Below are 16,835 nucleotides of genomic sequence, written 5' to 3' on the forward strand. Positions count from 1 at the left end.
CCGCCCCTCCCTGCCCTGCGCAGGGGCCGCCGGAGCCGCTGGAGCCGCCGCGCCCGCCCGGCCCCGCGGCCGCCGCCGCCCCGCCATGTCCGAGGCGGGCCAGGAGCTCGTCCACCTGGTGTGGGGCAAGAAGGCCGGGCCTCGCGGGCTGGCCGACACCATCTTCTGCCGCTGGGCGCAAGGTACCTGCGTGCGCCGTGCCCCGCCCGGCCCTCCCGCTGCCCCGGGGCCCGCCCGCCGGGTCACACCCGAGGCTCCCCCGCCGCCCTCGCGGGGTCCGCCCGTGGCTCCGTGTCCGTGTCCTGAGGGGCGCCGTGCCCCGGGCACTGCTCGTGTTCCTGTGTCACCTCGGCGTGTGGCCCACGCCAAAAGAACGATGCGGCAGCTTCCCTTGCTAAATAATTATTTTATTTTTTCACAGCTCGCTCGTCTTTAGCCACAAATCTCCAAGGGAACTTAAAATTGAGTAAAAAAAGGAAATGCATTTCTTGGGTGTTTCGTCTCATGCCGTGATTTTACATAGCTTGTGGAAGCATGAGCTTAAGGTCTGCTTTGGTTTTCGTTGGTTTTTGTTTCTTTTGCTAAAAATATGTGAGTCACAAATAGACTTAGCAAAAGTGGGGGCAGGCTTGGGACAGAGACCCACAGATTTTTTTTAAACGGGTTCTTTGGCCAAGGAAGCAGGTGCATACCGTCTTTAGGATGTGGCAAGAGATAAAGCAGTTGATGGGACCTGGGGTATTTGTAAGGGGTTTTTTTCTATATTTAAATTACGCAGCCTATGCATTGTTTCTTCTTGGTGGAGACTTACTGTGTTCTCTTAAAACTACAATTGCAAGGTGTAATATGGAGGCTTACCTGTAAAGATGATACACAAGAAATCGGTTTGTGAACCTGTCCTGGCTGAAAGAAGGGAATAATAGCCTTCTCTATAAGTGACTGTGGGCTTTGAAGAGTTCTAGTAATGGTTACAATGTTCCTGAAAAAACCACTAATTCCTGGAGAAGATTCACAAGTGATAGTGGAATTTACAGATTAAAAAAAAAATTGCATTCAGGTCTCAGGGTAAAGTTGGTTGAAACAGAAGTTTCTTGGTGTTTTCTGTTCCTTGCTCTTTTTTTTTTCCTTTTTTTTTTTTTTTTTTTTCTTTTTTTTTTTTTTTTTGGTAACAAGAGTGTTGTCATCTACGTAGTTTCAGTAGATGCATGTGTGGTGTTGATTTGGGAGCTGCACAGCTACTCCTCATCACAGGACACAGTGTATTACCAAACTCATATCTTTTTCCCTAGGTTTATCTGTGTTCAGATAATTCAGTGATAATATCTGGGGGGGAAAATGCTAAATTTCTTCCAAGATCTAGGATTTAAACAGGCATAGTAAAGCCATTACTTTCCTAATGAACTGATTATTGAAATATAATTACTTTCTGAAATATCTCTTTTAAGTTTTAGTAATGTTGCTGTTTCAGTACAAGGTTTGTGCAAAGTCAGAAAAGAAGAATTGGTATTAAAAAGCTTAATTATTTATTTAACTGGTAATATTGGATTGCCACAATTGACGTTTTGGAGATAATTTGTATGAAAAGTTTTAGCAGTTTCAAAATTTATTGAAAGGTGTATTATAATGTATTGAAAGGTGTATTATAGTGAAGGATTAATTGAAATGGTCTCTGGTGTTCTTGGTGGCTTCTTCAAAGGAGCTGTTACTTCCTATCTGTCTTCAGAGAAAGTCCTGTGACTATACTGTGTAGTGTATCTGTTACCTTCTCTATATCCTTAGTGTAATCAATTTTGTGTAGCAAAACCCACTAACTATGAGTGCGGCATTAGGAGGTCTTGTGCTGAGAATCAGAATGATAAGTTTGAGTCACTTGTGTAGCAGCATAATACTTTTACCCAACTTTCTGTTTCTATGCAGTTGAAAAAGTTCTGTACCATTTGCTTACTGCAAAGCAGTCACGTCAACACTGACTCATGAAGATTTAACAGAAGAAAACCACAAATAAAAATATCAAGCTGTATTATTTACAAAGACTTCGGAGTTTAAAAGATAGGCCCTCGTTTCACATATGTGCAGAAAGCATCAAACAACTAGTTTGATGTTGGGAGTTTTTTGTATCTGTTTTTGTTTTTTTTTCATATGTAATGTAATTATTTCAGATACTTGGTAGATGTTGTCTGATCCTTTCTCAAACCCTTTGGAAATTGGGAACTGTGTTTTTAATTTGGAAAAAAAGTAGAGAGTAAAGGAAAGAAAAGTAGAGAGGATGTTGAGGAATATAAGACTCAAACCAATCAGTTTTTCAGTGAAGACAGCAGTATTCCAGGAGTCCCCCTCATGCATCAAACTCTGTGACCTCATTTGGTCAGGACTGAAGGAAGATGGGCTGATCTGCAGGCAGTTAAACAGAACTGCCCCCACTCATGTGCATGTGCTGTTGGAAGTTAGCAACAGTGATTCCCTCAGTTTGCTGCATTGGCAACTTTAAGTATATTGGTTTTATTCCTGACTTAACAAAGGCATGGCTACGGATTTGCTGTTGCAATTGTTGTGAGGTTTTTTGTGGGGGGTTTCTTTATAGAATTTTTTTTCTTTACGATTGCAGCAGAATTTGCAGTTTGAACCTTGTGGAGTCTGTTTACCAGAATCCTCAAAGCAGACACAAGAATGTAGTGCAAAAGCTTCGGTCTGTGCTTGGGTGTTTCCTGGCATAGATACAATGATTTGGGAAGGAGTTAGTAGGAGCACTGAACCCTAAAGAAATATACCCATGTTAGGAGTAATTTTCTTCATTGATCCAAGAGACAAATTCCATTTATAAAGCTGCTCTTCAGATAAGCCCCAAGGCATCACGTATCTATAATATGAATGTCTGGCAGGTTTGAGCACAGTAGCCTTTCAGAATTGCATAAGCTGTAAAAGTATGGGACAGTCATTTTAAAACAACCATTTATCTGCAAAAGCATGGTGTGAAGGTATTAATAGTACAGTTTGTGTATATATGGGTGATGTACAATGTTGAAATGTCCATTTTATCTGGATCCTCTTCCAGTTTCCAGGTTGAAAGCTGGGTGAGTGGGCTGAAACTTTCCTTTTCTTCTCCGGTCTTCTTTCCAGGCTTCCTTTTTTCTCTCCCATTCTTTCCACGTTTCCTTTTTTTACGTGCCTGGAACTCTTCTTTCTGACCAAACATCACCAGATGGGCTTTTATTACATGGTTAGTTTAGAAGCTGCATCCTGTAATGTTTTTAAGTCATTTGACTTGTAATATTGTTAGACTATGATCACGGCGGTGCTAGTAGGAAATAATATTTTTACCAGACAAGCAGATACATTTTGAGTAAAAAGAATACACTTGCCGTTCTTCAAAGTCTTAAGGAGAAGTAGCAATTTGAAAGTGCTCCTCTGAGTTTAATTTAGTAATGTTTAATTCATTTGCTTGTTGGTATCTGTGTAATTTTCTTAATGTTTTGATGACTGTCATTTGTAGAATATTTGTATTTGTGTGCTTTCCATCTCTTCAAGTTCCATATTACTCAGTGCAATCAGTTAATCACAAAGAGGAGAAAAGCGTTTTTCATTTAATATTCACAGTTAGGGTATAGAGAAGTATGGGTTGTGCAGACAGCTGGAGGAAGTGATTACACCTGTTGGCCCAGCTTTGCCTACTTGCTGCTGCTTGTTTGCCATAAGTATTTCCTCTTCAGATCTCTTGGTGGAACTGCTTTTGGAGCCTGTGCTTTACTGATGCTGGTCACACTTAGCAAAGGAAGCCTTTGCGAGTGGTCTTCAGGTCATGGTTTGTGAACAGCTTTTAAGGCATCTGTTGAAATTAGGCAAGAAGTTAGATGCCAAATCTGCTTCCAGGAGTTTGCACCTCATGGGGAAAAAATACTGAGGTTTTCAAGCACAGAGGTACTGATGATTACTGACTTTGAGCTTCTCTTTAAATAGAAGTAGGTAGTACTTGACAGTAGGAGGCGGACTGTCCCGCTAACACAGGCTGCACTGTTAGTAAATGTGAGACAACAGCAGTTTTTGGAAAAACAGCAGGGACAAGCTACCTAACAGCCTTCTCCAGGGAAGTTTTTGTTTTCAGTTTTATACTTGTAGGCTTTTTTCTTCTTTGCTTCCTTGGAGTGAGGTATTGGTTTTGGGATAGTGATACTGTCTTTACAGAAAAAATAACCACATCTTGCTGTTTTAGACAGATTGTCCAATCCCTTTCTGTTATATATGACATTTAAGTGTTTATTTCATACTTCCATAATGCAGAGTTATCTTGATAAATTCATTTTGAAGAATGCAAAACCTCATGTGAAGCTTGCTGAATGAAAAGTTAGGCTTTAGGTGGAAATATGGGGGTTTTTGAGGGATTGTGTCGTGTAACAGCCCTTTCAGCACTGTTAAACTGGAAGGAGAAAAGGCGATAGCATTCACTGTGGAAAAAAATGAGGTGTGAACATATAAGTTAAGCTGCTAAGAAGGTTGTATTTTCTGGCTAGTGGGCGTGGTGGCCAATGTAGTTGGGATATGCATAGAGCAGTAAGCATTTGAAATGCCCTGTAACACAATTATCTGAATAATTAGTGAACCTGAAACTCTCTTCTGCTGCCTGAGCCCAAAAAGGAATAGCTGGAAGCTATTGTCCTTACTTTAAGAAAGAATATGGTGCTGGTGAGTCCATTCCTTACTCTGAATAAGGCTGACAGGCTTAAAGAAAATGAAAGACCTAGAGGAGCACTCACATAGAAGGCTCTTACCAGGATACAGATTCAGAAGTTTTCAGAAATATCTGAATTCTGCAGTATCAGTATTCTGTAGCTGTTTTGGTTCGTGGTTGTTTTTTTTTCAAAGGTGTTAACAAAGGAAGACACATTGAAATCTTACCTTGTTTTCTGGCACCTTGTTACCCAGTTTAGTAGTAGCCTACTAGGTAGTTTGAATATTTTCCTCAAACCCTTCCAAGGACTTCCTGGCTTTTTATCCATAACCCATTAAGTGGAGTTTTGTTGTAGTATTATGCTAGTAAGTGCTCCTTTCTTTTTGTGTGTGGGAAGAAGTTGTTTGGTTTGTTGAGGATTTTTTTTCCTACAGAAAATTTCAGAAGTTTTATTTTACTGTAAAGACACACTTGGAACACCCAAAGCCATAAGCAAAATGTCTCTATGATTCTACATCTAGCTCTAAAGAAAGGGTGAAACATTAGGATGTGTTGTAAACTTCATGCTTGGGTAATAATGGGTTATTCTAGTGTTTCTGTCAGGCAGTTCTTGTATCCCAAAAGAGAGAAAAAAATTAGAGTTCCATGTGAGAGGCCGGCTCAGCAGAGAATAGGACAAAAAATTAGTAGCACAGGATCTTCATAGCTAGATTTGATCAGAGAGAGAGCAAGGATTTTTCTCATGTGGTTGGCATTGCATGCTCTTTGCTATTCCCTTGTCTCTTTTATTCAGTTAGAGTTGGTTCTTGCACAGAGTGAAAATACTGAAAAGACACAGCATCGTCTGTGAAATTACGGTGTTATTAATGTCTAAGCTGCCTCAGGTGGAAAAAATAATTTTAGAAATAGGCTAATAATACAAAGATGCAGAAAAGTGATGGAGTAGTCATAATAGAAGAATGAATGGGTTTTGTAGTGATTTGGACCATGATGTGGCTTATTAGATGAAGGACAAGAGTAGGTAACTAAGTCGTAGGTTAATTTTGGCAAACTGTACATAAAAGAGCTGAGAATTAGGTGTGAGCAAGAAACATGGGCCTTGGTAAATGCTATATTTGGGGGAAATAAGGAGAATAAATCTTTTTGTGATGTAAAGATATAGAGACAGATTTGGGAATGTCATAGCTCAAAATGTTGGGCAATACACTGATTACTAACATGAATCTAGATCTACTCCCTCCCCCTTCTGCCCCAAATGCAGTAGAGCTGTAGTGATGTTGAAAAAATTGTGTCAATGGAGCATTTAATAATGTTATAAATGACACAGAAGATGAATGGTAATGGTACTATTTTATGTTTCTTACAGATAAATGGTGATAATTGCACTTATGTCTGCCTTAAAAGGCAGACAAATCAACTAAAGAATATTATTTTGGCTGCATTACATCTCTTTTCTTCATGAAATTTTATCTTGAGTGAAAAGAGCTGTATGATAGATATGACTGGTTAAGAGTGAGAGTAAGTAGAAATTAGTCTGGATCAGAGATGTTCATCTTAGTTGGTAGCTTGAAGAGTGGCCAGGCTGTTCTTACAAATCATAAGGAAGACTGTGGAGTTGATGAATATTTACAGAGATTGCCCAAGATGTGACTGTTGTGGAGGGTTAAAAAGGTAAGTAGGTCTGATTGCAGGCTGAGGTAGACTTGAATCCAGCTGGACTTCAGACTGCTGGTTTCTGAAATTTTATCTGAGCTGACTTCAGATTTTGTAGAACTTTTTTAAAAGAGAGCATGACCATACTGTCTGAAGCCTACTTTTCTTTAAGCTTCTTAAAGCTTCTAGAACATTTATGTTTATTAAGCATTAAAAAGCATTTAAGTAAATAGAAAAAAGGTGTTTCTTCAAGTATTATTTTTTCTGTGGTTGTATTCTGTCAAATTCTGTGTGGTATCAACTTTGCCTTGTCTGTCTCAAATTTGTATTTGTTCTGGTGGATCATCATGCTCAATGTTCTTTATTTTTAGGAAGCAATTGTGAAAAAGAGGGCAGGGTTAAACTGAGAAAGTTCATGTTTTCTGTAAGAAACCTGAAGAATGTGAAGCAAATTCAAGATTTCTAAAGTGTTGTTTAATGGTACCACATCCAAGTATGTTGTTTTTCTGCAGTGACTGAATCATTAAAACAACTAAAAAAGTCTTGTTGTTGCAGTGTGTTTAGATGGCTTGCAGTAATGCTTCAAAGTAGAGGAGGACTTACCTTTTAGTATGCTAAGCCTGCACAAACTAATTCAGAAAGTCTAAAGGACTGGTGATATTTCTTATTAGGGCATGTTAACGGAGGAGTGAAATGACACTACTGCAAACTTTTCTTGAAGTATGAATTAGTGAAGCTTTGTTGCTACATTAGATGAAGCTAGATCTATGTATGTAGGCTTGACATGCATCTGGGTTTTGGATATAAAATACGTCTTTGTAATGCACATTTGCACGTGTGCTTAAAAACAGACCTGGAACCTTCTGTCAGATACAGGGGAAACCCCATGGCTACAATGATCCTTTTTAGAATAAAAAAATTCACATTGTTGTGAAACAACTACCATTTCTGTGATGAAATGTGGCCTACAAAACGTGCAGTAGTTCTCTCTTGCCGCTTTGGTGATGTACCTGTCATGCTGCAGCGTGGGGGGGGATGCATTTCCCCAGCTCAAATTCATATCCAGGGATTAGAGATGCTTTTCATATGGCAGCATGTAATGATACAGAACTGGGAAAAGGAGAAACTGTGGGAAACAGTTGAATATTCTTTCTGCTGAGACTGACACTGTCTGTGAAAAGATGCATGTGTATTTTTGCCTGCCCCCACTTGCCCGTTGGTTGCTGACTACAGTTGCATGGTTTCCAGATTACATTGGACTAGAGTCACTTTGGCACAATCTTCTCAGCACTTACAAGAATAATGCAAAATATCACTCACTGTAAGTGTCCATGTATCAGCTTCATCAAATTAATTGTCCATGTATGTGCATTTATCTATGATAAATGAAAACTATGAATCACCATACCTTAAAGACAAGTTTAAGGCCAGGATGGTTACAGAACAATTTTGCTATAATTTCTATGGCATTTGCTTTATTATGTGACTGTAAGATAATTCTGAAATGCATTAAAGATGGAGAGGGAAAATAGGTGATGTTGCCTCTCAATAAACCTAGTGTATCTTCTGTGAAAGAATACCATTAAGGGGCTTGAGTCAGTGGTTACAAGAAAATATTTGTTACTCAGCATATTTCAGTCTTAATAGGACACACTGATAGGCCAAAAATTAGATCAGTGGGAGGCATAGTGTGCCCTTCATAGGGAATAGAAATGTATTATGCATGTTCAGTGAAGGTTCAAAGATGTATTTTTTTTTTTACAGATGTGAAACAAAATATTATCACAAACAGATTTTAATGTATCGATAAAAAGTACACTATCATAAAATAAAACCTATGGTTTAAGTAGAAATTCTTTTGTTTAAAAGCTTAGCTGTTGGTGCTTGGTCGTTATGATTTAATTGGTAAGATAAATAATTAATTTCTGTCCTTTTCACCTGACTCATGACTTTTTTTTCTTCATAGCTTAACCATATTCTGTTGCATTATCAGGGAAACAAAAACTTACGTCATCTTTAAAGGTGAATAAATCAGGTATCATTTCTGTTAGGGAAGGAATATACATAAACATGTTCTTATTTACATGTTTCACTAAATATAATCTCTTTTCATTTGGCAGGATTTGTCTTTAGTGACTCTGAATCAACTGCATTAGAACAATTTGAAGGTGGCCCTTGTGCAGTGATAGCACCTGTACAGGTAAGATACCTTTATTATAGGAATGGTTTAAAATTAGACCAAAATTTATTCTTTATATATTTGAAATTAAAATAAATATGAAAAAGGAGGGTTAGCTGTATTTTGATTTCATAACTGAAGTGTGGAGGAAACAAAGAACTCTATAAAAAAGCAGAGATGGGCATGGGCTGATTTTGAGCCATAATTTTGCAGGACATTTGTTTGAGGAAATGCAGCAGGTTGATCCAAGCAAAAGTAACTTCAAAGTGGGGAATGCACAATACAGAGGAGAAGGAAAAGATCAGATGTAAAAGTAATCCTCATCCCTTCTCATCTCTTGAACTCCCTGCCTAAAAGGGTAGTATCAGTGTCACAATGCTTTAGCAAACTGTATTAGAAATACTTGAAGTAGTTGATTTTCAAACCTAACAAGGTTTGCTGTGTAATAAAAGGGGAAATGTTATACTTTCAAAGCCCTAGCAGAATAATTGATCTGTAGAGCAGTTTGTCTAACTGTGACTGCTCTTCATTCTCCCAGGAGCACCCTGCAGAGACAGGCAGGTGTTGAGTCATGGACCAGATTACTTTTTCTGGTAACTTACTCTTGACTTCTCTTAAAGACAATTCGAATTCTGCAGGTATGTCTCAGTCTGATTGGAGGCCTTGTCCACTGACAGGGGACATATTGAAGTGATGTAGCAGAGTGAATCTGATCCTGAACTGGAAGTATCCGGGTCAGACAATTGACACTGTGGAATTGTTTGCACCTCTGGTGTGTACAATGCAATTGTCATATAACCTCTGTTATGGCTACTTCAAGACACTCTAAACACTGGTCCCACCAAAAAACTTGTACTACAGGAAGGAACACTGCTTGTTTAAGTGGCAAACAATCAATTAAAAAATAATTATGAATTACACTTCACAGTATGGCTCTGCCTAGTTCTGTGGTCTTAAAACCAGATGCAGAGTGTCTGGTCTCTGATGTTAGACTTAAAAGTCTTTTATTTGTGGGGAGTGGAGAGAGTAAAGAATAGGACCAGTCAGCTCCTCTAAGGCAATGCCAAGTCTTTACCATATCAAATGTTCTTATAGACAGTGTTTTTTTCAGATTTATATATAGTTCAACTTCCTTGAAATCAAGTGATTAAAGCATGATTAAAAGTGAACTGAGTTCCAGCTAGGGAAGGAGGAAAGGATCAAACAGATCTTGCAGTGCCTGCTGCTGCTGTGAATTACTAAAAAGGTGGGCAAAAGATCTTTGATGGGAAAACAGGGTGAGCGTGTCAGGAAAGAAGTGAAAGTTGAACCAGCTGTTTTTGAGGTACTGTGATTAACTGAAATGATATCTAATAGAGTAATTAGAAAGACCAAGACTCTGCTTCTCAAAGTTTGTTCTTTCATTATTCTTTCTCTATAACTTAGAGCATATCTTTTTTTTAATTGCAGCATTAGTGTTGATGGAAAAACAAAGCAGGGATGTGGAGATGCATAGGTTTTCTTTAACCTGATCAGCAAGTTATGACTTGCAATGGCTTAAAAGAGGTGGGGTTGTTAACTGCTAAAGGGTTTTGTCTGAGTAACTAGGGATGTCTTGTACTACTGGTCAGTTATCCAGAAATATATTTGTGTCTCCATTACTGCAGTCCTGTGAGTGTGGAGGTGTTTGTGTCAATATGCATTCTGTGCATTGGAGCTGTACTGAAGGATCAAACTCAACAGTGTTGAATGTTATGAGGCCACCTTTGTAGCTGGTTTGATTGGGAAAAGTCAGTAAACAGTGCAGGCTCATGGTCTCAGGAACGATGAGCAGCTTGAAACCCTTCTAATAACATGCAAAAATGCTTTGGTATAAAGTTTGTGACATAATGTAAAAGTTGGTGTTTTGTATTTTAATATTATTTTATTCTTTGATAACAAAGGCATTCCTTTTGAAGAGGCTTTTTACCAGTGAAAAGTCTACTTGGAGAGACTGTTCAGGTACTGAGACCTCTTTTCCCCCCCTCTTTATTTTTCCATTTTATATTTGTAAAGCATGTCTTAGTACAAAGAATTTAAAATATTCCACACTTTCTTTTTGTTTAAGTGTACTCCCATGTCATATGTATAGTAAATGCTTCTAAATTCCCATTTGTGAGGTCTGTGCTTGTTCATAATACTTCTACATTTTATAAATCTATTTAATTGAAATCTATTATTAAAAAAGAGAATGGATTAGAAATCATATAAAACTACATTTTTGTAATGACAACTTTTTAATTCTTTGGTCCAGTATGGTCAAAGAACAGTTAACATTATTGCTTTTATCTCATTATTAAACTCCATTTTTTAGGTAGCATTAATGTATAAAAAAAGATACTAGTATCTTATATACAACACTGGTTATCAGCAATTGAACTCAAGTAGGTTTCTGATCTTTCAGAAGAGGAGCAGAAGAACCTTCTCTGTCATACTTTATGTGATATTTTGGAAATGGCTTGCTCTGATAATTCTGAGTCATACTGTCTGGCAACATGGATAAGAGGAAAAACAACTGAAGAAACTGCTAGTATTTCTGAAAGTCCTGCAGAATCTAGTCGTCAAGAGGAACAACCTTGTAAGATGTATTTCTATACTCAATTACCCATCACTTAGTGAATTATTACATAGTTTTTGAGGGACTGCTGCTTTTTATTAATTCACAGATGGGGTTTTTGCCTTTGTAATTCTGTTAGCAACAGACAGATTTTTTTCTCTTGTAATTAGAGACATTGATCCTTTTTTATTGAGAGCAATGTGCTATCTATCACTGGAGTGCTAACATACATGTTTCTTTTGAATTTCAGCAATTTCTGTAATCTTTTCAATTTTGTTTTGTAATTTATTGGCACCTGATGTATTTTTCATTTTGAAACATCCGTGCTTCCTAACACAGGAATAACACTTTAACTTGTCACTTGTTGCTTTATTTCAGAGGAGCTTTTGTAGGAAATTCTGCAGTGCTTTATCTGTTCTAAAATATTTTGGATCCCCTGCTATGGAGAAGTAACCTTTTTCTGTTTGTTTGGTCCTGTGCAGTACCAAACCACTTAAATCACCTTCTAGGAGATTATCAGAATTTTTCTGTAGGTTGGAATTTTTCAGTTGCCTACTTTTTGCAAACGTCTTGATTCCTTCATTAGTTACTGGCATCAAGAATCTAGGGAACATCATCTGTTGCACTAAGATACAGCATCCAGTCATATCTAACTGCTGCAGAGCCAGTGACATGGAAAGTTTATCTGTGCACATATGATCGGAGAGACATTTATTTATTAATCTTTTAATGGGAGAGATCTAATGTGTTAAAAGATAAGCTTCTTTTTCTTTTAGTTTTTGTCCCCAATGTGTCCCTTAAGAAGTATGAAAAACTCTTCACATGAGAACATGCCTATAAAGGTGCCATCTTTTGATGGAAGGAATATGTTATTCAGCAGTTTGTGGCATAACTACAAAGTAAGAATTGTACAAATAGATTTATACGTGTGCAGCTAGCTATAGCAATTAGTAGTGCTGGAGCTCTTTATGTTACAAGTCATCTTCATCTGCTTCTAGCAAACGCTCCATGTGCTTTAGAAGGCTCAAACAATAAGAATAAAAATCTTTACTTAATTGAAAAAACAGAATATCAGCACTTACGTGTTCCAAACTGAGCATTTTTTTTAAGTAAGAAAAAGTATTATATAGAAAATTGTATCTGCAACTCTTCTGTAAAAAAGAAGAATCTTCCTTTGCAAGATAAGGCAATTGTAACTCAAATTCCTAATTTCTGTGGATTTTCCAATTGTCTCTGAAACTCTTGCTGATATTATGAAGTTTCCTTTGAAGAGAAAGTGAAGCAGAGCCTAGTTGTCTATAGGTTTTTACTGTCGTGCTTTTTAATGCATTGCCTTATTCCTAAAGATGTTTAACTGTAGAAAATGTTCAACAGAAAGTCTTTTTAAATACACACTCAGAACTCTCAACACTGACACTTGTGACCTAATCCATTCTATTGCATGACTACTTTTTTCATGCTTCTGTACAAGTCTTCCAAGTTCTGCCTGACTTGTCTTTAATATCATGGAATGTGCTTAGGAAGAGCAGGATGCATTTACCACTAACAGTGTGTTTGTGTCATGGACAACGTTAATCTCTTTCATTGTTCCTATTCTACATTCCCTGCTAGACACTGAATGTACCTCTTGTATGTACTCTACAGATCAAACTGTATTTTTTCTATACATATAATGCAATACACTTACTGATTTAAGACACATTTGTTAGGTTTGGGATTTTTTTCCTCTCTTCTGTCCTGCTATTTAACTGTAAACCAGCTTCTTAACCTGGTTAGGTGTGGGACGAAGATGTGGAGGAGAAGATACTGCTACTAATGCAGAGTTGTGTAACTACTAGTGCAAAAGAATAAATTTATTTCTTGCTTGGCTACTGTTCTCAATAAAAATAGAAACTGGCATTGTCATAGTTGGTAGGACTTAAGAGATGAGTTGGGAGGATAGGGAGTATTACAGATACAGTTCCATATGGCAGGCTACTACTATTTGGGAATTAATTATGGGGATATATTTATAATAAACCCATGAAATGTGGTTAGACACAGCATGATAGAGTATCATTTTAAAGAGCTTCTATACAGATGAATTTCTCATACATCTCATGTTCTCTTGCTGTTAGTTCTTTTTCTTTCCATTAAGTATTGTCTCTATTTAGCATTGTTTGGGTTATGTATAGCTACACTTCTCTTTAGAATTTCTACTTCTTTCCCTTTATTTCAAATAGTAATTCTCTTACCATTTCACTCTGTTCTTTAGTAACAGAATGAAACTGCCTGTCATCCTGCTGTGTGAACAAAAGGCGGATTCGAGCACACTTACTGAATGCAATAGCATTTTTCATCTGCTTTTGTGGTGTATAGCAGTGACTTGTTGGCCATGTGTTGGCTTTAGTAGTGCAAGTTCCCAGGTTCAAAATTGCTTTATATGATGTAGTCCCTCTAACTTTCTGCTTACAAAAACATATGTTCTTGAAGCAGGTTTAGTTTCTGCAGCATTTTCTGCAATTTGGATTCATTGTTTCATATTTTTTAAAAATGTCTTTAAAATACATTTTTTAAGTCTAGTTTTGCTGTGGTAACCAAATTTTATCAATTCCTTGTAGTTTTTCAACAGATAAAAATTAACACTCTTAAGACTGCTGCTACCATATTTCTGAAGTAGAAAATTAAAGTATTCTATTGTTGGAGAATCAGTTTTATTTGCACGTAGGCAAATCAAGTACATCTGTCAAAGTACAACTGGAATGGGCATAAAAAGCCCTTTCTGGAATCTTGTGGTAAGATTTGATCATTAGTATTAACCCTAATGGCTTCAGGTCTTAACTAAATTGTATGCAGTCAAATTCAGTAGCTAGATGATCAGACATTGTTTAAATATTCAGCATAAAGTGGCTTCCATCAGAAAGCAGATCTGTTTTGTGTATTGTTCTACTAGCAGAAAGGTAAAGAAAAGATAAAAGAAAGGTATAAAGCCTGTGTTGAACTTGGGAAGACACTAATGCTGTATTTTTTTTCTTTCTTGGGCACAACACTTATTTGAAAGGCTGTTTATTATTAAAAGAAAATAGAATTTGTTTACAAATAAAATGTGTAACGCTGTATAGAATAATTCTACTCATTTGTAATAATGAACACTAAAGGGAAAGGAGCCTACTAAATTTTAGTAACAGAAATGTATATTTGAAGAAAAAATACAGCTTACCTACGTTAATAAAATGATCCAAATAATTATGCTTGCTTTTTTAGGAAGAAATACTTCTTGCTGACCTGCAAAATTATATCTTAGTATGCATATGCTTGGTGACTTGGTAACAGCCACGTTTTGTACAAAATCAACAGCTTATTATTTGACAAATATTTCCAAGGCTATACACTCCAGTGGCTTAGTGCTTTTAATAAATTGATTAGTCCAAATAGAAATGTTCTCACTAATTTGTATGCTGGAATCTTAATGTTGCAGTAAATTAGTTTATACTAATCAGTTAAATGTCAAGGGAGGATTAAAAATATAATTAGAGCTTGAAAGTATACTAGCTTGCTGTGTGTATCTTGTGTCATTTTTTGCCATGTGTAGTGCTGAAAAGTGTCTCTTGTGTATAGCTGCCTTGGCTGTCGAAGAGCTTGGCTTTGAGCGATTTCATGCATTAATTCAGTAAGTAATATGTTGGAACATTTAAAATACAATATTTTGAAGTTACGTTAATACTCACAGGCCTGAAAGGGGTATGTTGAGGAACTTGGTGTCTTAAACTTCAGGTTAAACTTGGATTTCAAATTCTGGTTTGGGGGTTTTGGTGGTTTTTCTTTGCATTTTGCCATTTGAAATGGAATATTATTTTAAGCGTAAGTATTGGGCTTTCAAATAAAACTGGAGCAATATAATGTGCAGTATTGGCCAGAGAGCTTGTGCGTTTCAAGTATGTGAACACAGCCAATCAAGGTTCACATTTAAGTTAAAGATATTAATTCTCTATATTTATGCACCGTGTTCTCAGATGTTTCTATCTCAAATATTTGTGATATATGTACTAAAAAAAAAAGTCATGTAGTATTTTTCTTGATTTGAGATACCATAAGAAACTTTTGTAAAACTATTTCATATACAAGACTCACACTTTAAAAATTATTTTCTTTTTGGGGTGTAAATAGAGAGCTCACAATTCTAGTGAGTTTATATTTAAAGGGAACAGCCTTTTATTTTCAGAGTGGACAAATAAATTCCCAAAGAGGAAATAAAGAGCAATAGAATTCCAGAAAACACCTGAGATGGAAAATGTTGCTAACTAGAACTGAAATTAGCATTTCTTATTGTATCATTAGTAATTATAATTTATTTTTTAAACTCATTACTCTATAAGGAAAGGAGAAAGAGGAGAATATATTTTTTTTTAACCTTATCAAAACAGTAATTTCCTGCCCTCCCTCTCTCTCCTACTCACTCCCTCAATCTTTGGACTTGTGATACCCACTTAATTTTTCTGTATTTCTCACTGGAAATGAATGCTCTGGCATTTGCTTTTAGAGCAAGCAGAGCAGTGGATTTCAGAACTGGCTTTGCCTTGTGTACCTTGTATGCCATGTATACTCCACTGATGCAGAAAGGTAGTTTAAAAATCTCAAGTATTAGCCAGAGTAAACCTATCTGTGGATATATTTTTGCAGACGTTTGTTTCTTTTGTAAACAAAACTTACTAAAAGTGCAAGAAATCAAAAAGAAAATAATATATCTAAGTTTGTGTAAGATAAGCAGAGAGTATGATCTAGTTCAAATTAATAAAAACTAATGTCCATGTTCTGAAAAGCAGTATTTAGCTCAAAATATCTCAAGAAATAGAAAGTGTATTGCTTCACTGGAATCTTGATGGTATCTTCCTTTCCTCTGTTTTTATTTTACTTTATTCCTTTCAAACATATGATCCCATGGTGTTACCTTGCCATCCAGGCAGCCACCATATTTCGCAACCAGATAGTGTCCCAAATGTTAATGTACCACTTGTGGTTGTGAACATTTTGCTTTTTCCAAAGCTAGAGTCTAACAAAGTTAAATTCTGATGGGAAATGTAATAATTTCTTCAAAAGCCTGGAAGATAGTTTTACCTGGTTAAGTAGAAGGGTTTTTTTCTCTACTGTTTATGGGCTGAATGTCTTTCAGAACACATAAGGCAAATGTTGTTTTGGTGACATACAGTCTATTTGCAATTTCAGTAACAGTGTTTTGTAGAATTACTGGTTAAAGCCACCCAGCTCTTTCACAAGTAAATGTATCTTCATGGTTAGTGTTTGCATAAAAAAAACACATTCATTTTTGCATATTGCTCCAGAATTATTTATCATCTTCTGATGGGTAAATACTAATGACTCTATGACAGTTACAGTAACTTCAGAACAGCTGTTCTGTCATTCTGTATATAACAGCAGATCTACTATGACTTGGATATTTTCATATTAGGTATTAGTAGTTCTTTTTTGTGCTTTGTGACACTATTCTAATGCTTCATCTAAATACATTCTTCTTTTCTGCTGTTTGTTTGTTTGTTGGTTTTTTTATCTTTAGCAAACGAGCATTCAAAAGCTTCCCTGAACTGAAGGATGCTGTTTGGGATCAATATTCAGCATGGACAAACAGATTTGGAGTATTACTCTTTCTGTATTCTGTAATACTGACAAAGGTTTGTGGGTTGTTTGATATTTTTTGTGTGAGTTTTTTTTATTTCTTTAAGAGGAAATTTGATTGTAACCCTTTTTCTGTAAAAGGTGAACAATAAACT

The 16,835-nt window shown here is 36.5% G+C and overlaps 1 protein-coding gene across 2 annotated transcripts in view; it reads left to right on the forward strand.

The window, feature by feature from the left end:
- Positions 1-20: 20 nt before the first annotated feature.
- MINDY3 (MINDY lysine 48 deubiquitinase 3) overlaps positions 21-16,835 on the forward strand; it is a 52,112-nt gene continuing 35,297 nt past the window's right edge. Inside the window, exons 1-6 of one of the 2 annotated variants that reach the window (XM_027720541.2) lie at positions 21-182; positions 8,437-8,516; positions 10,418-10,475; positions 10,918-11,091; positions 14,668-14,719; positions 16,622-16,736. In XM_027720541.2, coding sequence (XP_027576342.1) covers positions 86-182; positions 8,437-8,516; positions 10,418-10,475; positions 10,918-11,091; positions 14,668-14,719; positions 16,622-16,736 — 576 coding nt within the window. In that variant the 5' untranslated portion in view covers positions 21-85. The remainder of the gene's footprint in view (positions 183-8,436; positions 8,517-10,417; positions 10,476-10,917; positions 11,092-14,667; positions 14,720-16,621; positions 16,737-16,835) is intronic. The other variant, XM_039388506.1, reaches the window with a different exon arrangement.

Source organism: Pipra filicauda, unplaced genomic scaffold (assembly GCF_003945595.2).
Source record: "Pipra filicauda isolate LSUMZ 115617 unplaced genomic scaffold, ASM394559v2 scaffold65_size3143899_pilon, whole genome shotgun sequence".
NCBI classification, from domain to species: domain Eukaryota; kingdom Metazoa; phylum Chordata; class Aves; order Passeriformes; family Pipridae; genus Pipra; species Pipra filicauda.